This window comes from Budorcas taxicolor, chromosome 24 (genome assembly GCF_023091745.1).
Source record: "Budorcas taxicolor isolate Tak-1 chromosome 24, Takin1.1, whole genome shotgun sequence".
In the NCBI taxonomy this organism is placed as follows: domain Eukaryota; kingdom Metazoa; phylum Chordata; class Mammalia; order Artiodactyla; family Bovidae; genus Budorcas; species Budorcas taxicolor.
This window is the reverse complement of record NC_068933.1, coordinates 36052303-36075853: the sequence shown is the minus strand read 5'-3', so window position 1 is coordinate 36075853 and position 23551 is coordinate 36052303. Positions and strand designations below refer to the sequence as shown.

Below are 23551 nucleotides of genomic sequence, written 5' to 3'. Positions count from 1 at the left end.
AGAGCTGGGCTTTAGGGATTTAATAGTTAAAAAACAAAAGCCATCCTCCTCATCCACTCTGACCCATAGTCTGCTGACTGTGAGAGCTGTTAATCGAGTAATCACACAAACGCATCTGCAGACAAGCTATGCTAGGAGCCCAGGAGGAAGGTCACAGGGAGTTAGGAGAGTCTGCAAGAGAGACTCAGGGTAGGGCAGGACGTCAGAGAAGACTCCTGGAGGAAGAGCTATTGAGCTAAGGGGTGAGTCAGGGTTAATGAGGGGAGAGAGGGAAGAACATTCCAGAAGTGGAGAAGAGCCCCGAGAGTTTAGAGGGGAGGGTGGCAGAGCGGCTGCAGGTGGGAAGGAGAGACCAGGCACCAGATGCGGCAGGAGAGGTGACCTCGGGGCTGGACGCGAGAGGCAGGGGTGACGGTCACAGCGGCCAACACCTGGGTCAGGGCCCAAGCCGCGTGTGTGCGTCATGCGTGTGGGCCCGTGTGGGCCCGTGTGGGCCCGTGTGATTCCTGCTCCACCGCATGTGAACCCTCTGGTTGCAGAGTGAAGCGGGGGGTCCGGGGCAGGGCCGGAGCAGCCAGAGCGGCAGGGGTGGGGGACGGACCGAGAGGGATGGAGGCATTTCAGCCTTTGACCTCCTACACTACCGTGTGTCCTGGTAGAGCGTCCACCCAGCCTATAGACCCAGTGAGGGGCGCCAGTCTTTACCCTGAGAGCCGAGGGGGGCGACCACAGATTCAAGCGCAGGAGCAGGGGCGGCAGGTGGCAGGACCCACGGGCGGATACAGGAGAGCCGGTTTTCAGACGATGGCAGTGGTCTGGGAGGGACGTGTCAGTGGCCCAGGTAAGGGTCGTGGCCGTGGGGATGGATGAGTTGGACAGGTGTGGGGGGAGGGGGAGGAGACTTCAGAAGGGACCCTCAGATGTCTGGCTTGTGCCGGGGGTGGGTGGGAGTGACCGTCACTCACTGACCCAAGAACTAGGAGCCGGTGTGTGGAATCGGGGTGAAGGACGAGAACAGAGTGGGGATCCTCTTACAGAGTCTTTGAGGAATCTGGATATTTGAGCCTGGAACCCAGATAAGAGGTCCAACCCAAAGATAGATATTTGGAAACTGTTCAGCACTCGAGGAAGCAAGGTTCTGGCCATTGGCTGTTGAGAACAAGATGGTGAGGTATGTCAAAGCCAACCCCCCAGCGTCAATCAGCACACGTGGCGGTCAGTGCACCCGTGTTTATTAAACACCTTCTTTGTGCCAAGTATTGGGCACTGAGCAAGACAGTCTAAAGGGACAACATCTGTAACATTTACATCTGGTGAAGAAGACGGGCAGTGAGAGAGCAGATACCTACCGCCTGCTAGTGAGACAGCCCGTGGAGGAGAGGGGGTGAGGGGTGTCATCTCGAGGGTGGTTAAGGCAGGCCTCTCTCAGGGGGTGATTTGAAAAGAAGTAAGGGAGAACCATGTGGTCTCCGGAGGCAAGCAGTCTTGGAAGACAGGGGGATATGCAAAGGCCCTGGGGCAGCGTGGGGTTGGTTTCTCTGGGGACGAGCAGGAACAGGGTGGAGAGATGGAAGGGAGGCATGGAGCGGGAGGAGGGGACATTGCTGGGGCTGAATCTTGAAGGGCTTTCGGGTCACGGCGAGGACCTGGGCTTCGCTCCAAGGGTGACGGGAAGTCTTCAGAAGGTGCTCTGTCTGACTTAATATTTAAGAGGTCACCCTGGCTGCCATGTGGAGGATCGTCTCGGGACACAGAAATGGAAGCAGGGAGATGGTGGGGTGTGAGGGAGGGGCCAGGCAGAACCCTGAGGGGGCTTTGAATAAGGGAGAGACAGAGCAGAGGGTAAAGCCCAGTGGCTTGCCTCCCCAGGGTCACAGGGTCATCGCCTTGGCTAGGGCACATGGGATGTGGGGCCTGGGGACCCTCACTCAGCCCAGGACCGTCTCATTCTCATCACCGGGGCTACCACACGGCAACGGACTGGTTGGGCTGTGTCTAAACTCAGAGGCCATCATGAAGACCCCATGGTTCTCAGGGCCTGAAGGTCACTCCATACCTCTCACAGCTTGGCGTGTCCAGCTGCCCAGAGCGGCTGTGTCTTATCTGTCCCAGTAGATTCTAGGTGTCTAGGGGCGAAGTCCACGGCTGCCTCTGCCCACAGCACCTGGCACACAACGTGTCATGTGGTCAATACTGAGCTGAATGAATGGCTGCATAATTAGGCACATCCTGACATCAGCTTCCTACGTCCAGTTTCCAGAATGGGTGCTAGATTGTGGTATCAAATTAAAATATTTTGTTATGGAGGCCATAGCAAGGTAAAATAATACTTTTCTGGGATGAACTGATTGGCTGTATGCACTTAGCCATCAGCCCAATGAAAAGAGAATGAGAGCAGACCAAGTCAAAAGTCCTCTGTTCTCCCGAATTCCTAGAATTGCCAGGTCTACACAGGGCTCCAACCAGGAACAGCCTGCTCTAACTCCAGGGACGAAAAGCCTCACTGTTTGAGGTTTCGTCTCTGTCCTTCTGATGCTGACCAATTCTGGCCTTCTTGATAGGAGGAGAGTTCCTTGAGACCCTTGGGGGAAGTTGCACATCTTCAGTGCTGGCCCAAGGCAGAGCGTTAGGAGGGCATCAGCTGGAGCATCCCAGTTACCTCCACCCCCTAGCCTGTCATCCTTCTCCGTGGCCCTTACTGCTGCCTGACCCACTGCTACGCGTCTCTGTGTCTCGTCATCACTCTCTGTCTTCCCCGCTGGTGTGGAGGCACCCCGATGGGCCAGGGCTTTGCTCTGTTCAGTGCTCCTTGTCAGGGATCCTGCCTGGCTCGTGGCAGGTGCTCATAATTTCAGTCCCAAGCTGTATAGTCTGCTGGCACCACCAAAGGTGAACGCTTGTGTATTTGGTGCCCAGCCCATGAAGGAACTGCACTTATGCACTGCCACTATTTTTTGTCTTAAAAATTTATTTATGTGTGCATTTCTATTGAAATGTAGTTACAATGCTATGCTAGTTTCAGGGATTCAGCAAAGTGGTTCAGTTATATATATATATATATATATATATATATATATATATATATATGCTGCTGCTAAGTCGCTTCAGTCGTGTCCGACTCTGTGCAACCCCATAGATGGCAGCTCACCAGGCTCTCCCATCCCTGGGATTCTCCAGGCAAGAACACTGGAGTGGGTTGCCATTTCCTTCTCCAATGCATGAAAGTGAAAATTGAAAGTGAAGACACTCAGTCGTGTCCGACTGTTAGCGACCCCATGGACTGCAGCCCACCAGGCTCCTCCGTCCATGGGATTTTCCAGGCAAGAGTACTGGAGTGGGGTGCCATTGCCTTCTCCAATATATAGACATATAATTCATTTCTTACATTTCCTCCCATCATAGGCTGTTACAAGGTCCTGACTCTAGCTCCCCTTGCTATGCAGTAGGTCCTCGGTGGTTCTCTCTTTTGTGTATGGTAGTGTGCTTATGTGCCCAATCACTCAGTCGCGTCCGACTCTTTGTGACCCCGATGGGCTGTAGCCCGCTAGGCTCCTCTGTCCATGAGATTCTCCAGACAAGAACACAGGAGTGGGTTGCCATTTCCTACTCCAAGGGGATCTTCCCAGCCCAGGGATCGAACCCATGTCCCTTGAGTCTCCTTGCATCGGCAGGCGGATCCTTTACCCCTGAGCCACCTGGGAAGCCTCTGCGTACGATAGTGTGTGTATTTTAATCTCTCCCTCCTTCCTTTCTCCTTTGGTAACTATGAGTTTGTTTTCTGTGTCTGTGAATCTATTTCTGTTTTGTGAGTTCACTTGTAGTCTTTTTTTTTTTTTTTTTGATTCCACATATAAGTGATATCATATGGTGTTTGTCTTTCTCTGTCTGGCTTGCCTCCTCCAGTGTGATCATCTCTAGGTCCATCCACGTCGTTGCAAATGTAAGCACTGCCGCTTTTAAGAGCATAATGAAATAGTCGCTCTCGGGATAATGACTCTTTAGCAGGATGGCGGTTTTGGCACCAGCCACATGCGTCAAATATGTGGCAATATTTGCTGCTGAAGCCAGAAGCTCGACCATCTGAGCAATCACAAAAACATAAACAATTTCCTGCACAGCCCACGAGAGCGTGTAAAACCATCCGAGTTCCATCGATGTTCCCTAAATTTCCACGTGTGCCTTCCACACACAACCCACCACTGCTGGGTACTCGTTTATCTTCAAGGTGAAGGGTTCTCAGCATCTCAGATACATGGAGCACCTGAACAAGAGCCACAGAATAATCCTTTCTGCAGCAGCCAAATGCCAAGTCTTCCGATCAGGATGCGTTGGGCTCTGGTGATTGTGATAATTGCTACCTTTCTAAATTACAGACTTAGAGCTTAGAGGAGAGCGGGGCATTCAACTCTCACTTTTGTAGCTCGGAAAGCTGAGGTTCAGAGGTTGCTTCTGAATGCCTGCTGAGCTTTATGACTTTGGATTTGGAGAGACGGGTTGGCAAAGACCCCTTGAAGTTTCTCTGCTCATTCATTCATTCTAAAAATTTTAGATGTATTAAAATTTTATTTTCTATTTGGTTTGTTTCCTTTTTAAGACTTCATTTTATTGAAGTGTAGTTGATTTACAATGCTGTGTTCATTTCTGCCGTTCAGCAAAGCGACTTGGTTATGCACATAAATACTTTTTCATGTGCTTTTTCATTATGGTTCACCACAGGACATTGAATAGTTCCCTGTGCCGTAGAGTAGGACCTTGCTCTTTACCCACTGCACATATACGAGTTCTGCAAACATAAACCGAGCACTTACAACGCCCCCAGCACATTGGTAGACACTTAATTCATCCATGCCCTGCTCTCAAAGAACTCGAAGGCTAGTAAAGAAGCCCAGCTCGGAAATAGAAGCTTACACGTCTAGTAGCATCCAGGAGGAATACAGAGGCTGTTTTCATTCATTCACTCCACACACTTCTTGAGCTGCTGTACTAAGCCACGTGCTGGCCGCTAAGAGGGAGTCCCGGCGTCGACACCCTGTCGCGCCCAGTCTGGGGGTGGTGGCTAGGATGCCAGTGAGTCAGAGAAAGCCTCGGAAGAAAGAGTGGGAGTCTGCCAGGGAGACTGGGCACGGGGAATTGTAGAGAGAGAGAGCGGTGGCTGCAGAGGCAGAGATGGTGAAGGGTGTGGGGAGTAGGCAGGGAGTGAGGCTGGGGGAAATGAAATGTCAGAGGGCAGGATGGGGGCAGTCAGGCTAGGAGGGTACGTCTGGATCGAGGTTGATACGCAGCCTGTTACTCTCCTCTGGATTTATCTTTCTTTCTTTTTTTTTACTGCACCGTGTGGCTTGCAAGATCTTAGTTCCCCGACCAGGAACTGAACCCACACCCCCTGCAGTGGACTTGAAGAGTCTTAACCTCTGGGCCCCCGGGGAATTCCCCTCTGGCTTCATCTTTTGCTTAGGAACTGCTGATCATCATAGAGATTGTTTTCAACTCCATCCTCCCCTAATTCTACCTGTACCCACCCCCCAAACTCACGCAGAAAGCCTCTCCATGGAATGACAGGGTAAAACATTAAGCCTTCTGGTGGGCTTCCCAGGGGACTCATGGGTAAAGAATCCACTTGTAATGCAGGAGACCTGGGTTCGATCCCTGGATCAGGAAGATCCCCTGGAGGAGGGCATGGCAACCCACTCCAGTATTCTTGCCCGGAGAATCCCATGGACAAGAGGAGCCTGGTGGCAGAGTCGGACACGACTGAGGCAACTGAGCGCATACGCACGAGCCTTCTGGAAGCGTGCAGCTCTGGGTTAGTGATGAGGAGAGGGGAAGGATGTGTAGTTGCAGCCCCCTTGGGGGAGAGAGGTGGTCCTGGGAGGAGGGTAGTGAAGGTGAATGGGGGTAGTGCCAGATACCCCAGCATCCAGTTCCAGGGACTTTCCTGGAATTCCAGTTTCCACCAGAAAAAGATGTTTGTAAAAAGCCAGAACCTGAAAACCTCCTTCCCCTGAATTATTTTAAGTAGGTAAATTACTTCTGCATTGCAGCAGAAATGAGCTATTTGATGTTCATCTTGCTAATTACAGTGACTAATTTATCGTTTGAAAGGAAGTTGATTGCTTGATGGGAGTCAGAGTGACCTGTGGTGTTTAAGAATCGTAGGTTTCAGTTCTGCGGTGTCTCTGCTTTCTCAAGCCCCTCCAGGCACGTCCACTTTGAAGGCCCGCATCACCCTTGTGGGGTGGATGACAGAGCAGGTGCTTGATTAGGAAGGTCGGCAGAGAGGTCTTCCTGGGCTGGAGCCGGGATCTCCCAACACTGAACTCCAAGGATGGGCTGACTGTGCAGTGGGCCCCCCCTTCTCTGGGTGTCCTTCCTTGAGCTGGTTTTATTTTCATTTTCCTTCCCTCCTGGTGAAGGAAGAGTCAACAGACCTGCTTCGGGCAAATAAAGATGCCCACTTGTAGCAACAATGGGGACATCTCTGGGATCCTAGGGACTAGAAACCTTGACAGCATCATCAGGAATGATCTGGCATGCATCACAAGGAAAGCACAGTTTCCAAAGTCCACTCAGCGGTTTGACTGCTCTGAGTTTATAACGTGAAGACCAGATGTGCCATCTTCGTTTCAGGAGACTGAAAAGAAAGATAGCTGTGTGTGCGTGTCGGGTGGCACGCGTGTGAGTTCAGTTCTGCCAACGCCTGGGGAGCACACAGTGAGTGCCCAGGCCCCAGGCTGACAGTCCTACTTGGGGTCAGAGACACGAGAGCTGGCAGACTCAGTGATAAGGTAGTCATCAAGTGCCCTGGGGACACGGTCGGAGAGCGACTAACTTAGGGAGCTGGGAATACAGTGTAGAGGGGGGATGATGGAGGGACAAGGGAAGTCACAGAGGAAAATGACCCGGGGTCTGGGCCTTGGAAGAAGGTTTATCTCCCTGGCTAACAGAGGAAGTGTAAGCACAGTTCGCTTTCTTTCCGAGTAGAATCGACCAGGCGTGTGAATTTGTCCTGGCATCGTTGACACTCAACTGTGAATTCTCTAATAAGCACGTTTTTGGCATTTGTGAGAACCATCTTCCTAGGTTTCATTGTTTCATGATTTTTAATATAATAGCAGATGAATACAGGGTGGTTGCTGAAAAAGTCACCCTTTATATAAATAAAGAAAGTCGGTCCTCTGTAAGTCTCCCCTTCTGCCCCCACTTCCCCCAGATCGCTGTGAGCACTTTGGCGTCAGTCTTGTATCTTTCTCTGCATCTCTGCAAGCAGAAACATATCTCTTGTTTGTCTCCTGAGAGTGCATACAACTGTTTGATTCTGGAATTGAGGAATTAAGAGGAAACAGGCCGGGACTTTCCTGGTGGTCCAGTGGCTGAGACTCCACGCTCCCAATGCAGGGGGCCCGGGTTCAATCCCTGGCCAGGGAACTAGATCCCACATGCCACGATTAAGACCTGTTGCAGCCAAATAAATAAATATTTTAAAAATACAAAATAAGAGGAAGCAGGCCTGCCACTTTGAAGACTCACAGACGGAGACCCCGGAGGTGAAGTGACATGTCTAGACATTAGGAGGACAGCTGAGAGGGCTTTGTTTGGTATCTGATATCCATCCCCTAAACCCCATTGCTCTGCTTCTGAGGGGCTGGCTGTTTTTATCCTTTTAAAGGAAGGCCAAGATCTCGGACATGGACGCTCTGTCCAGTCCATAGGAGGTATTCTTAGTGGCGGAGCTGCATGTCAGAGTTCCATTGTCTCATTGCCCTGAGCTCACCCTTTTCTGCATGTCCCTAGGGGCCTCCAGCCCCTGCAGCTGCTGGACAGCTGAGCTGGGAGGCTGCCCAGGTGTGTCCAGCGAGGAGTGGACAAGGGACCAGGTTGAAGCGTCTCCTCCCAGAGCTCCCAAAGACGTGTGGGTTTCTTTTTTTTTTTTTCTTCTTAAGATAATGAAAAACGTTCAGGTATTTCCCTCCTTGCGAATATCCAGTAAACCCAAAATCACAAACAGTACCTGGGTCAGTAGATAAACTCCGGTTGTGATAGAGCAGAGAAGGGGCGTGCTCAGAGCTGGCCCTGAGCGTTCCTCTGGGGCCCTGCACCTTCTCCCCAGTTTCTGAGCTTCTCCTCCTTTCCCCGGTCCTGGACCAGAGAGAGGCTGGCAAAGGAGACGAAGGGTGATTTCCCGCCAGGGTGATAGCCATCACGTCGGCTCTTTCTGGCTTCCAATGCATTAGATCCAGGATCAGGTATTTTTAGCAGACCTTTCCCACCAAGCGGTCACATGATATCCGCGTCAGGAGGAGGCTGCAAGTGGGGGGCCTGCCCTCCCGTCAGCTGCTTCCCACACAAGGCTTAGGCTGCTCTCTGGGGTTTCTAGCCTAGAACGGTCTCTCGACTCTGATAAAGGCGGCACCTCTTGGGCCTGCAGAACTCAGGGATGTGTGTGCTCAGCCTCCCACATCGTCTCTGGTCCTAGGCGTGCAGGAACCCCAGTGGGCTGCCCATCCTCTCTCACCATAGCCAGCGCCCAGGGTCACCCCTATCTCTGCCTCGGCTTCACCGACATCCTCTGCTACCCTTTCCTCATGGCTCCCTCCTACCCAGCCCCTGGCTTTGTTTTTTAAAATTTTAAACTTTCGCACGTATAGAAAAGTTCCATGAATATTACAAAGAATCCTCCGTCACCCAGATCCTCTGACCTTTCCTGTCTGTCCATGTGTAAGATGTACAGAGATGGTGTCATTCCCCATCACTGCTAAACATCTGGTGGGTACCATACGGAAGTCAGGACACTTTCCTGCATAATACAGGATCTATCCAGGAGTACACTTTGGGTCACTTGTCACGTCTTGTTGGTCTCCTTCGATCTGGAATGCTTCCTCAGTCTTGGCCCGTCTCACCGTCTTGACCATCTTCCATTCTGTACTTCGAACCTCATCTGTGTCTGCAGATGTTTCCTGGTGAGCAGGCTGAGGCCATGCATTCTCGGCAGAGTCCCGTAGAAATCAAGCTCTCTTTCCATATCTGAGGATGTTAACCTTGATATTGGTGTCTGCCAAGTTTTTCTAAAACTTGTAAAATCATCGATTTTTCCCTCAGTATTTTCTTGGGGAGGAATATTCCCAGGTATTGCCAATACAAGTCTGTTTCTCATCAGACTTCCAGCCACCATTCTTGGCAAGCACGGCTAGCTTCTGCCTGCACTGGTTACCACTGTGATGGTTCCAGGGAATGCTTCTCCATCTTCATCATTCCTTCTACATTTATTAGCTGATATTCCACTGAAGGATAAGCTTTCCCTTCTTTCTTACTGATTCATTTTTTCATTATTTATTTATACTTGTTCAGACTCATGGGTTCATTTGGTGGGTTGTAGTCTGATACTCGCGGATGTTCAAATCGGAACCAGGCCACTAGCAGGCTTTCCAATACGCTGGCTTCTGTGTTCTCTGACATGTCTGCATCATTCTTTGATTTCTTTACTTTATGGTGCAAGTTATCCCATTTTGTACTTTCCCTGCCCCAGTCCTGAATCAGTCACTTTTCCAAGGCCTCTGTTTCCTTTGAGTGGAGGCTGGTATGTAGACACCAAATCTGGTCACTCGCTGTGCCCATGGCTGCTGCTTTCATGCGTGTACACACATCTGTAACGACTTCTACATCTGTCTGTGTGCGTGTTTTTAAAAATCCATGCGATCAGGCCAATACTTCTAATCTTAATCCAAGACCTCAGGGCTCTTCCCAGCCTTTCCTCTTTCCAGGGATTAGATTTCTTCAGTGAGAAGCCTGACTCCACTGATTTGCACCACCTTCAAAGCTCTTGTTTATTTGCTCTGTGTACCCACCTCCCAAGCACTCCCGAGCAGCCCCCGCCTCCCTCTCAGAGGCCTCTGCAGGGCGCCCCTCTGGTTCACTGTTCTGCATCCTCAGATGCCAGCATCTTCTGACTGGGGGATGAGGGAAGGGAAGAGGAAGAAAAGGGAAGATGGGAACATCCCCGTTCCCTTTTGATTTTGTTTCTGTTTGGGCTGAAAACTTAATGCAGCCAATTTGAGGAGAAGCCCCAAGATTTACATTGTTGTAGCCATTTCTTTGTCAGCAGCTTAGTTCAAGCCCTTATCTCGTGAGCCCAGGATAACAGTTGCCTCATCTCTCCTTCCCCATCACCTTGGGTTGCTCATCGTCTCCTTGGCCTTTGGTTTCCGTGGTCTCTGCCTCTCCTTCTTACCTGACCCTTTCTCTATTTCCCATCAATTTCAGGATTCAGAGGAGGGATGGCCACCATTTCGACCTTTTTGTTTCTCTCCAGCGCCCCCTTCAGATTCTTATTTCCTGCTCTGTTGCTGGCTTCCCTGGTGGCTCAGAGGTTAAAGCGTCTGCCTGCAATGCGGGAGACCTGGGTTTGATCCCTGGGTCGGGAAGATCTCCTGGAGAAGGAAATGACAACCCACTCCAGTACTCTTGCCTGGAGAATCCCATGGAGGGATGAGCCTGGTGGGTTGCAGTCCATGGGGTCGCAAAGAGTCGGACACGACTGAGCGACTTCCAATTCACTTCACTTCACTTCACTTCTTCCAGGGCTGCAGACCTGCAAATATATAATGGCAGTGATCTTGCTCCATGAATAAGAACCAATAATAGAGCAAAGCCAGAGGTCACAGATGCATCAGCAAGTTGTTATTCAGGAAATTAAGCTTCTGTAAGTGACTTAGCAGCAGCAGCAACATAGAGTAGAATACTTATCTTCTCTGGACAGATATAACAAGCTAATAGAGGATCCAGAGTGAATGGGAAAGTAGGGTATAACATATAAGAACTAGAGGTGTATGATGCTGTGTGCATGTCCTTGTGCGTTATGGGAGAGGCTCTCACTCTTTGCCGACCACCTGAAGGCAAGTTACCTAGAAGCCCCTCCCCGGCTTCCTCTTGTTCCCCTCTGAGGTCCTTGACTTCTTGGCTTTCTCTGCCACTACTCTGGCTTGTTCTTCCAGGACTCCACTCCTTTCCTTCCCCATCAAAGCTTCCCCTGCCCAGGGCTCCATTGCTTGTGGCGGTAGCACAGCTAATTAATCTGATAAGCCCAATCAATAGTAGGGTAGTAGGTGTTTATGAATAAAAAGGCCATGCTTCCCAGTTGCTATAGGAGCCGACATTGCTTAGCTCAGAGGAAAGGGGTAGGAGCTAGAATCATGAGTTTGGGGGGGGCAGTGGGGTGGGAGGGCGGTGGGCACGAGGCCCTTAGGACACAGCCAGAAACTGTACCCATGTGGGCAGGACCAGCTGTGTGTGCAGGTGAAAGAATCACCAAGTGTGAGAAAAGGCATGGAACACAGCATGTCCACACCAGCACGCCGGCGTCAGCCTTGGAGGTGTTCTGGAGTTTCCAGAGGCCAAGGGTCTCCAGACACCATGGCCTCTCCATCTGGAACAGTCCTCTACTCTGGACAGGACGAGAGTTGGAATTTCCTGTGACACGTCTACTGTATTTGTACATTGAGAAATCAATTAGCGTAACTGGGGCAATCAGAGACATGAAACAGAGGGATCATTTACTGAGAACAAATGTCTAGAATTGTCTGTTTTGCCAGTGGAATTTTTCACAGTTGGTACAAGAAAATACTGCAAATTAAATCATTCAGGCTGAATGATTTTTTTCCCTTTCTTCTTAAAAATGTTAAAGAAACACAGCCTGGCTGAGATCTCCCTCCCATCAGACAGATTGCTGCTCAGAAGAACCCACTAAATTGACATTTTACCTGAAAAAAAAAAAAAAAAGAAGAGCAAAGGCAGATGAAAAACTCCAGGTGTGCTTGCTTGGCATGAATCTTTTTGCCAGAGAGATCCTAAAATGGTTGTCTGCCGTGTTAAGACCACGTGGGACAAGATCATATGGTGGCCAGGTGGCCTCGGAAACTTAGGATATAGTTTCTAGGATGTGAAAAGCTTCGAAGAACATTGCTCCCGCCCTAACAGCAAAAACAAACAAACAAACAAACAAAAAAACACCTGGATACTCTGCAGAATTACAGTTTCCCCTAAGCCCATCAGAAGGCTGAGATCGCAAGGCAGCAAGGTTGGCCGAATTCTCAAAAGGGACAAACCCTCCTAGGAGAGGCCACTGTCTCAGTTTTGGTAGATGCAGGAGAGAAAAGCAGTTGCCGTAAAACCAAAGTCTTAACAGATTCTTGGCTAACAGGCCAGCGTGGCTGCAGTGTGTCTGGAACCTTAGGCCTCCACGAGGTGCTCCTGAGAAATACTGGAGCAAATCAGATCAGAGAGCATCCCTGGCAAGCAGAGAGCTCACCACAGGAGAGCAGGTGTTGCCTGTGACTGTGGGATCGGGGCGGAGGGGACTACAGACAAAGCCTTGCCTACGTTTCAGACTCTTCATTTAAGTGAAGCAAAAATAGAGCCTCTCCCCTTCGGACCCCAGGCAGAAATCCCGTCTTGAGGGGAGAAGTGGAGTCACACTGCCTCTGCTTTTGGTGAGGGTGGGAGAGCTTCCAGCCCCAGGACACAGGCAGAGACCCCTGCAGGAAAAGGGGGCACAACCTCTGCACCCTTAGGGAAGGTAGGAGCCTGGGGCCAGTAACTGTCTTGTACCAAGAAAAAGCAGAGGTCTGCTTCTGCTAGGGGAAGAAGAGCAAGGAACTGTCACTCAGCACCAAGTATAGACACAAGGCAGGTTTCGCTGCGGAGAAGAGGGGAAGAAATGACAAAAAAAAAAAAAAATTAACCTCCACCTTTGAGGTCCAAGAGCAAAGCCTGCCTAAGACTGAAGCTGGCCCAGGACAGAAGAGAAGCTCTCTGCTCCGACCTTGTAACAAGGAAGAACGTAGGACTGCAGGGAACAGGGCAAGAGTGTGGAGAAAGACCCCAGTGGAGGCACAGGTGTGCCAGGATGGGTTGGAAGCTGAGGGGAGATCGGGAACACTGAACAGGCCTCTGGTGTCCCAGTTCCGGCTCTGGACTCAAGGTGACAGCAGCCTGCCAAAGGCTGTGTGCGCCAGGGGTCACAAAACACCCAGGCGCAGGCCAACTCCTGAGTGGACTGGCTCAGCTCCCCCACCTCCACTCCTGTGCTCACAGCTTCTCAGAAGAAGAAGCATGCCCGTTTTCAGACACAAATGGCTCCAGTCTCTACTGTTCTTCTGTGCATAATGTCTGGCACTCAATTAAAAATTACAATACACACACGCACCCAAAGTGAGAGAAAACACAGCATTGTCAATAGACAAAGCCATCAACAGAACCAGACTCAGAGCTGACGACCTGCATGTTGGAACTAGCAGATGGACTCTAACTTGCTTAATACGGATCCAGCAGGGAAAATGGACACCATTCAGGAACAGAGGAAGTTTTAGCAGAGTGGTGAATGTAGAAAGGTCTTAGTCACTCAGTTCTGTCCCAGTCTTTGCAACCCCATGGACTGTAGCCCACCAGGCTCCTCTGTCCATGGGATTTCCCAGCAAGAATACTGGAGTGGGTTGCCATTTCCTTCTCCAGGGGATCTTCCCAACCCAGGGTTTGAACCCACATCTGTATTACAGGCAGATTCTTTACCATCTGAGCCACCAGGGAAGCCCCAACTGTAAGAAAGAGCCCAGTGAAATGCTAGAAATTCAAAACAAAACAAAACAAAAAAAACCACTTTCTTGGCGATGAGAAATTTCTTCAACAGGCCAAAGAGTAGACTGGTTGCATCTGAGAAAAGAATCAAAGAACTTGGTGATGAGTCTATAGAAATGATCGAAACTGGAACAAAAGAGGAAAAGAGTAATGAAAGAAAAACAGAGCAGAGCAGGCAAGCGCTGTTGGAACAAAAGCAGTTGGTTTAACCTGTATGTAGGTGGAGACCCAGAGGCAGGTGTCTTTAAGAAGAGGAAATGGCAAGCCGGCATTTTCCTGAGAAAGGCACGCGTTAGAAAACGGCCACAAGTAGCTGCTGATTTGCTCCCCAGTTTCTACTTTAGCTGAATCTTTCCCTCTAATATCCCTCCATCTCCTTCTTGTTTATCTTCTACACCCAGTTATTTGAGCGAAGGAATAGGTGATTTCTCCCCACAGTCCCCCTCAATAGCCTGTCTGCTATTCGGCATGGAGTGGAGTCATTGTCAGTTTAGCTGGACCAGCTGAAAAGGTTCGAGGAAGATTCAGCAGCCTTTTACTCATAGCCAACATCTTGGCAAATAGATGGGGAAACAATGGAAAGCGTAACAGTCTTTATTTTGGGGAGGGGGGCTCCAAAATCACTGCAGATGGTGACTGTAGTCATGAATTAAAAGACGCTTGCTCCCTGGAAGAAAAGCTATGACCAACCTAGACAGCATATTGAAAAACAGAGACATTACTTTGCTGACAAAGATCCATCTAGTCAAAGCTATGGTTTTTCCAATAGTCATGTATGGATGTGAGAGTTGGACTATAAAGAAAGCTGAGTGCCAAAGAATTGATGCTTTTGAACTGTGGTGTTGGAGAAGAGTCTTGAGAGTCCCTAAGACTGCAAGGAGATCCAACCAGTCAATCCTTAAAGAAATCAGTCCTGAATATTCATTGGAAGGACTGATGCTGAAGCTGAAACTCCAGTAATTTGGCCACCTTATGTGAATAACTGACTCATTGGAAAAGACCATGATGCTGGGAAAGATTGAAGGCAGGAGGAGAAGGAGATGACAGAGGCTGAGATGGTTGGATGGTATCACCGACTCGCTGGAAATGAGTTTGAGCAAGCTCCAGGAGTTGGTGATGGACAGGAAGGCCTGGCATGCTATAGTCCATGGGGTTGCAAAGAGTTGGACACGACTGAGTAACTGAACTGAACTGAACGACTTGAACCTCGATTTAACTCCAATACAGCACACGATCCTGATTTTAAAGGGGTGGTAGATTACAGTCCGCCTCTGTCCATAGTTACAGCTAAGAACAAGAAGCTCCCAGAATTTGTACCCCTCCCCCTTTGGATTTGAGCAATAACAAGTCTGCTGAAATAAAAAGGTAGTATGAAATGAGGTGTTTATTCATAAAACGCTCTTGAAATACTGAACGTAGTCTCCTATACAGACTAGCTGTGCCTCTAAGAAGTCAGTTGCACAAGTTTCTTCGTCTACATGTGCAGTAAAGTCATTTTCAGGCTTTCAGTGACTTCAGCTGCTAGAGGTGAGCAGTCATCCACCCTCTGAGGCCACCTACTGGAGAAGACTTGCTGGAGTGGGTTTGGGGGTTTGCGCATCCCTTGTGTTCAGCTACTTCACAGAAGAAAGAGGAGGGCGCTTGATGAGAATGGCTTCTAGAATTTGAGCTCATGGGTTTGGAATTCAAGCTCGCATTGCCACTGTCAGTGGACCTGCACCCGTGGCTGTGTGCAGGCTGCCCTGAAAAGACCTCCGTAACGCTTTCTGACCCCTTTAACCAAGCAACTCCTTTCTTGTCTGTGCCGCGTGGTCCTATACCTACATTTGGGGCATTTTCCACATGACTTCGCATTTGGCTATGCATCTCTTTTCTCTGTAAAACGAAGTCCTTTGAGACTCAGGCTTTGTGTTTCAGGCCTCCCTAGCATGGTGCCACGCACGGAATAGGTCCTCAGTAAATGTCTGCTGAAGCAGATTAATCGTGTGCTCGGCCTGAAGTGACTATCGCTGGGACAGGAGTTTGTCACAGCCGTGACCTGTGTGAGTTTACTCTGTACAAACCTCTGGAGCCTTTTGCACGCTTGTCATAGCTGTGCCACATGGGGCTTACCCTGGAGTCCTGGTGAGGGCGTTGGATTCAGATCATCCCAGAAATGGACTTAAAAGGACCTTAGGGTGACTGTGTTACAAAGTGAGAAAAATGAAGCCATCAAGAAGGCATCTTTGAACCAGGAGCTGAGGTGCAAGCTGAGCAGAGCCGTTGCAGACGCTGATCCCTTGTCTTCTGCCGGAGTGCAGCTTCGGGAAGTGCATGTGACTTACAGAGGGAAGCAGAGGGGCTTCCTGGGGACCAGGGCAGCGGACGAGTAAAATCCTGGGGACCATCTCCAGCCCTCGTGGCCAGCCCCACCGGGATGCTTACGGTGACTGGGAAGTCCCTCTAGGCTGCCTGGTAATCACAAAGGGAAACTGTGCCTTCATCATCTATGAAAAGAAACATTGTAGTCCCTCTCCCTCTGGATGAAAAGAAACAAAAATGCAAACCCTTTCTTCTGGGGAACCCGAGTTAACTCTGCCTGTGGTGGCGCCCTAGAAAGGCTGTGTGACCTGAGCCAGTCATTTGACTGCTCTGGGCCTCCATTTCCGCAGCATCCAGGGATCTCCAGCATCCTGCTGGACACCAGCCTTCTCCGGGCAGACAGCACGCTGACCCGGTGGCTCCAAAGAGCAGGGACAGTCACCCTGGGGCTTCAGCAGCAGACATGAGTGTCTTCTTTCTAGACTTGCCACTTCCTCAGCTTTGAGGCATATTCAGGGCCAGTAACTGCCCCCGGAAGGTGACTGCAACCCACAACACCACTGAAACCCTAGCAGCCAACACAAACACACACACACACACGCACACACATGCACAGCCACAGCCGAGACCCCTGCAGTGAGCAGACTGCGATTCCCATGACTGCACACGCCATCCCGAGTACCCACATAACCACGCTCAGCGTGCCTGCACTGAGCACCCTGAACCTTCCAGACTAGGTGGCTGTTGGGTGTGTAGACGGGATTGCAGCTCACGGTGCTGGGGAGGGAGAGGGTCTTCTGCCGTGAAGACACCCCCCCCCCGCCCAGTACTGAGTCAGGATGCAAAGCTGGAGAGAGTGGGTCCTGGAGCCACCAGCAGGTCACCTGACAAATTGCTTTTCGGCAAGTTTGTGTTTCCCAAGATGATTTGAGGGGGGCTGGTGTACTTCAACCCCGAGATGCCCTCAAGCCTACTCTTGGCTGTCTTCTGACACCCAAGGTACCTGCTGTATTTGCTGCATCCAAGACCCCAGCGTAAAGACGGTCTCGTACACGTCTTTACTCTCCGGCCCCCTCTCCCGTCACGAGGCACCTGTGTCGCGTGCCTGCAGTGGTCGCTCAGCACTTTCCTCTGTGGTTTTAGCAAAGCAACAGGACCCATCTGTTCATGGGTGGGAACACTACCACTCCCAGGCAGAATATGTGTGCTTTAACTGGAATCTTCTGAAAATGATGCCCGGATGCAAAGTGAGAGAGGGTGTTTCGGGACCCCGAGGTGGAGCTGCAGAGGTATTTGAAGATGGGTGAGCCAGAGACCCCTCCGCTCACATCAGCAGGAACCAAGTCCCTCCATCCTGGTGGCGAGGGTCTTTCTTATTGGCCAGAGCCCGGGTGGCCCCGGGGCACCCCCTGAAAGGGGACGTGTGAGCACGGGGTTGAGCAGCAGAGGAGACAGGAAGGGGAAAGTGGGAAGAAGGGAGAATTGCTGGTGGGGAAGGAGGTGGCTGGAGATCAGTGACTGATGAAAACCATTCTCTACGTGGAACCGAGATCTCCTTCTCCATTGGAACTGACAGCCATCATGTAGTCACTTATCTGTGCTCTGAGTAACTCTCTTTGAATTCAGCTTTTGCCAGGAAGTTTCGAGACATCTGAGTGCGAGGGCAAAAGAATCAAAGGCAGAGAGGAACCACTGGGACTGCCCTGGCTCCTGACTCTGGGGCCCAGAGGAGCTCCAGCAGGGTGGCTTGGAGCTGCAGCTGCTGACTGAGAGAGTTCTGCTTTTGTGGACTGATGGTTGGGCCTGAAAAATGTTTGCTTGGGTTTTTTTTCCCCTAAAATGTAACTGTCAGACAAGTTTTGGTCCTATTTGAAATGCCAGGGTGGCCAAGGGGCTATTTTGTTTCACTGAAGTATAGTTAATTTACAATATGGTGTTAGTTTCAGGTATATACCAAAGTGATTCAATTATATACGAGTGTGTGCGAAGTCGCTTCGGTCGTGTCTGACTCTTTGTGACCCCGTGGACTGTAGCCTGCCAGGATCCTCTGTCCCTGGGATTCTCCAGGCAAGAAAACTGGAGAGGGTTGCCATGCCCTCCTTCAGCGGATCTCCCCGACGCAGGGATGGAAGCTGAATCTCTCACATCTCCTGCTTTGGCTTGCAGGTTCTTTACCACTAGCACCACCCGGAAAGCCCTGTATATAGTTACATATATTTTCAGATTCTTTTCCATGATAAGTTATTACAAGATGTTGAATATAGCCCCTGTGCTGTACAGTAAATCTTAGCTGTTTATCTGTTTTACGTATAGTAGTTTGTATCTGTTAATTCCACACTCCCAGTTTATCCCTTCCCAACTTCCTCTTTGGTTAACCATACATTTATTCTGTGTCTGTGAGCCTATTTGTTTTGGAAAGAGATTCATTTGTATTATTTTTTAGATTTCACATATAAATGATATCATATACTTTTTCTCTCAGACTTATGATATACCCTAGAACTATTTCTTAAATAAAGTATTGGCTTTATCTTACTATTATTATTATTTGGCCACACTGCAAGGGTTGTGTGATTTTAGTTCCCTGACCGGGGATTGAACCTGCACCCTTGGCAATGAAATCAAGGAGCCCCAACAGCTGGACTGCCAGGGAATTCCCCCACGGGGCTATTTTAATACTAACTCTTCTGTAGAGGAAATCTTACAGCCAGATGATTGATGCTATTTAGTTTTCAGATGACCTTCTTTCGAAATGCATTATTTTACTAAACAAACATCTAGCTCTACAAATGCTTAGGAGACCCAGGTGTTGCTGCTTTGCCGTTTCTGGTTGCTGCTGTGAAAATTAACCAGGGGGTTAAAGCTAGACCATCCCAGTTAAGTGGTGCCTGCGCCTGGCTAAGACGTGAATTTCAAGGTCGCTGCTGGTTTTATGAGAGCTTCCACACTTCATTCACACCTGGGGATGGGGGGCTTGTTACCACCCTCTTTCTTCCCATCTGACTCGCTGCAGAAACCCTGCTCTGGAGCCGGACTGGCTCAGTCCTGAGCCTGTGTAGACACCCCTACGGGGTTCCTCGGCTCTCCCCTTCCAGCCCTTTCGCTTCCCCTCGGGGGCTGGGGCCTCAGTCCAGCCTCACAGACCGGCGGGACACACAGACCCTCTAACCCCATCCTCCCTGCCTCTCTGCTCTCCACAGAATGGGTTGAACGGCTTACATCTGGCCTCTAAAGAAGGCCACGTGAAGATGGTGGTTGAACTTCTGCACAAAGAGATCATCTTGGAAACCACAACCAAGGTACGTCCCTTGGGGAGCCAGAGCTTTCCGCTGAAATTCACGCATTGCCCCAAACCAGCAAGCCATAGAAACCAGTCCTTCATGACAGAAACCCAGTCCTGCTTCTGAATTCCTCTCCTTCTTTCAGTCGCTTTCTAGGTCTATGAGCCCCTGAAGTCATTTGGAAAGCACAGGATCCCATTTCCACAAAAATTCAGGGGGCCTTTATCCTCATCGCTAGACTATAAATCTAAAAACACAAACTTTCTCCCGGTGGCTTCACACTGTCCCAGGCTGAGAGCACTGGAAGGTCCACAGGCAGGTGCCTTGTGTCCAAATCCTTGCTGAGGTGCTTCATACTCTGTGATCTTAAGCGAGTGACTCAACCAGTGAGAGGCCTTAGTTTACTCATCTTTAAAATGGGAATTCTGATAGTTAGTTGCAGGATTGCTATGAAAGTTAAACATGGTACTATATAGAAAATGTCTACATAGAAATAAATCAATAAGTATTGGTGACTATGTCATTTGTGAGGGCTTCGGAAGAATCCAGATCCCTCCCATTCATTCTTCTCCAGCAGGTTCTTGATCATTTTGAGACCCTGCTCCTTGATCACTTCCAAACCCATCTGCTCTCTTTACTGGGTCCCTTGAACAGCAAACAGAGTTCTCTTTTACTCCAAGCATGGCTGGCATCCCACCTCTCATAACAGGAGGCTTCTCCCCAAAGCAGTAGATTATAAACACTAGTGACTCAAGTCCGGAAACTACAATCATGAAATTGATGCACTGGTACATGTTGCACGTGCATTTATACATGTTGTGAAATCAGTTTTATTTCTTATGCATCTTATTTGTTTATTCAGCACCCTTCGGCCAGCGTTTAAAGACAAACAACATTAAATCAAAAAGTCACTTCTGTTTACCATGTCCAGTACTGTTTCCTCTTCCTCTTCCTTTGTTACGTACATCCGGTGGTTTTTCCCCCCTTGGCTGGTCCTCTCTGTGTCTTATTTTTCATTTGCTGTTTATTTAATGTGGCCTCGAGCACAGCACTGATTTGTTTCACACAGCAAGCGTTTTGCTGCCTTGCAAGCTGAGAACAAGAAGAACAACACGTAGAGAACAGACATAATTTATGGTTATGAAGTGAGCTACCAAAATATTATGAAAGTAGAATCATCTCTGAGGTAGAAGTCTGTAATTTTCATGTCATTTCCCGAAGGTGAAGAGATCTCATGGGTGAAATAGACTGACTTGCTCTTTCTGAACGTGTACAGGGTATTTTATTTTCTAACCCCATGACAAATTGAGTATTCACTGGAAGGACTGACGCTGAAGCTGAAGCTCCAATACCTTGACCACCTGATGCAAAGAGCTGACCAATTGGAAAAGACCCCGAGGCTGGGATAGATTGAGGGCAGGAGGAGAAGGGGACGACAGAGGATGGGATGGTTGGATGGCGTCAGCGACTCGATGGACGTGAATTTGAGCAAGCTCTGGGAGATAGTGGAGGATAGCCGGGTGGGCGACTGTCCTTGGGGTCGCAGAGTCAGACTCGGCTTCGCAACTGACAACAGACAAATGATGGATACTGGCTGTTTCCACCCGCTTCTTCTGTGCGTGAAGGGTCTGTGGCTCTCTCCTGATGCTCTCGCCTACCTGGCTGCAAGCACAAGGCCATCTGATCGGCTGTGGGGGGCGGAGCGGCTGTGCTTTCTCTGGCGTCCCCCCAGGAGCTGCAGAAACAGGACGCTTCAGCACGTTTTACAAGCTCCGAGTTTCCCCCTTTGATTGGTATTTTGCAAGCGAACACTTGGTGTGTCTTTGTTATTTATAGAGATGGTATAAGCTGGCGTGGTTTCTGAGGGCCCAACAGAGGGAGTTAAAAAAAAAAAAAAAAGATGAAGCTGAAACCGTGGGCAAAGCAAGAATCACAACAGATTGGGGAATTGTAATGGGTCTCGCAAGCAGGAGCAAGATTAAAAAAAGACACGACTGAAGAGCCAAAACCAATATAGATTCCTAAACTGTGCTTAGAAATTTTAAAAGCGGGAAGCAAATGTGTTCCCAGCCTCCCACCTCCACCTCCAGAGGCCAGCTGAGCATCCAGGCTGGTGGTGCTCAAACATCGTTGACCCCCCCACCCCCACCCGCATCCTCACTCAGCACCCACTGCAGCCACCCGCCCTGCCGTGAGCTCTGGGACTCCCTGGAAATGGAGAAACTGGGTCTTTGTGGATCCAAATATAGCTAAGTAATTTTTCCTGCTGCTTTGAGGGCATGTTCCTTCATGCTGAGAGGAGGGGCAGAGAAAAACCCATCTCCCTGTGACTCTGAGCCCGAGGCTGGGGCCTTCATCCTGAGCCTTGCAGCGTGTGCAAGTGTGTGGATGGGGGTGGGGCGTCCCTTCCTCAACCTGGGCTGCCCTCGGCCCAGGTCTTGAATATGTCACGGGCTGAGACCCACAGCTGGGGCCCGACAGCCTTCCCTGGCCAGCTTCCTCTGTGTGGGTTCATAGGTTGAGCCCTGTTGCAGTGGATCAGGCAGGAAGGAGCAGATGGAAAGAAACATTTGATAACCCCTCCTGAGCTGGCCCGGTGCCTGGCACACATGTGCTCAGCCTGTGCAAATAAATGGATGGACACAGCGTGCCCCCTTCTAGGTGGGGAGGCCCGGAGGTCCCAGTCCTGATTCCTAGAGAAGGTTCTGGTGCCAGCACCCTGTTCCTCTCGGTACAGGGAGTGAGTCAGACCCAGGTGCCAAGGCCTCTAAATGTAGGCTCTTTGGACTTCTAAGAAAAACAGTTAATTAGCATCTATATACTCATTTCTGGCTCTTGCTCTCTGATGGACATTTGAGAAAGAACCCTTTTGCTTATCAAAAAGGAGAAATCAGAAAGACAAGTTCGAGAGGTAACCAAGGGACACTCCTGCCTGAATCATGTCACGAGGTAGAGACAAGAACCTGAGCCCTGGGGCCCTGGGGCAGTGGTGACCTGTGGGGGCCCCTCACCCCCCAGATGCTTGGATTTGTTGCTCAGACTCCCATGGGAGGCACTTGGTTCCTAGTGACTGGTCACTGGTCCCATCACCGGGACCGAATTTGAAATCCCAGTTTGGTGGGTTTCCCAAGATGGATTAGCAAGTGGATTAGTTTGAAGAAGGCTGAGCGCCGAAGAATTGATGCGTTTGAACTGTGGTGTTGGAGAAGACTCTTGAGAGTCCCTTGGACTGCAAGGAGATCCAACCAGTCCATTCTGAAGGAGATCAGTCCTGGGATTTCTTTGGAAGGAATGATGCTAAAGCTGAAGCTCCAGTACTTTGGCCACCTCATGCGAAGAGTTGACTCATTGGAAAAGACTCTGATGCTGGGAGAGACTGAGGGCAGGAGGAGAAGGGGACAACCCAGGATGCGATGGCTGGATGGCATCACGGACTCGATGGACATGAGTCTAAGTGAACTCCGCGAGATGGTGATGGACAGGGAGGCCTGGTGTGCTGCAATTCATAGGGTCACAAAAAGTCAGACACGACTGAGCGACTGAACTGAACTGAGCTAGTTTAGTTAGAAACTAACTATAGTTAAAAACTATATGCCACATCACCGACTCGATGATGTCATCACTGACTCGATGGACACGAGTTTGAGTACGCTCCAGGAGTTGGTGATGGACAGGGAAGCAGTCCATGGCGTCACAAAGAGTTGGACACGGCTGAACGACTGAACTGAGCTGATCCGCCTGAACTAGAAAAAGTGAGGTCATGAGAAATCTCTGCTCCTTATGTAGCAGAGGGCCAGATGGGTGCAGCTGTGGTCCTTATTTGATGGACGTTGTCAAGTGCCTGCCCCTCCTGGAGCGGAGGTGCCCTTGGAGTCACATGGGCGAGAGGGACTTCACAGGGAAGCAGGAAGGAGCCAAGCAGGGAGGCGGCATCCTGGAAACAAACAACGCCTACAGGACCAGAGCCTGTCCAGAAAGTGCAGTTACACACACCCAGGACGGAGCCAGACAAGAAACCCTGCCTGTCCCCCCACCTTCTCAGAACCGGCCTGGCTTCCTAGTCTCGGCTCTCAGTTCTCAGCTTTTAAGTTTACTTTAACCAGTCCCTCCCATCAGGAAGCTTACACAAGCCTCAGTCTCCTCCATCACAGGGCAGACAGAAGAAGCAAGAAAGAATCACAGTCTCACAGTAACTAAAACCAAACCACGTTACAGAAAGTGAATCAGTGTGAAAAAGCAGAAAGTTACGCCCCGGGTTTTAGGGACGAGATAAAACCCCAGAGAAACAGCTGAATGAAGTGGAGACAGGCGGCCTTCTGAAAAGCTGGCTTTGAAACAGCTGT

At 50.0% G+C, this 23551-nt stretch overlaps 1 protein-coding gene across 1 annotated transcript in view; it reads left to right on the top strand.

Moving 5' to 3' along the window:
* ANK1 (ankyrin 1) overlaps positions 1 to 23551 on the top strand; it is a 238507-nt gene that overhangs the window by 137909 nt on the left and 77047 nt on the right. The window contains exon 3 of the mRNA XM_052661555.1: positions 19128 to 19226. Coding sequence (XP_052517515.1) covers positions 19128 to 19226 — 99 coding nt within the window. The remainder of the gene's footprint in view (positions 1 to 19127; positions 19227 to 23551) is intronic.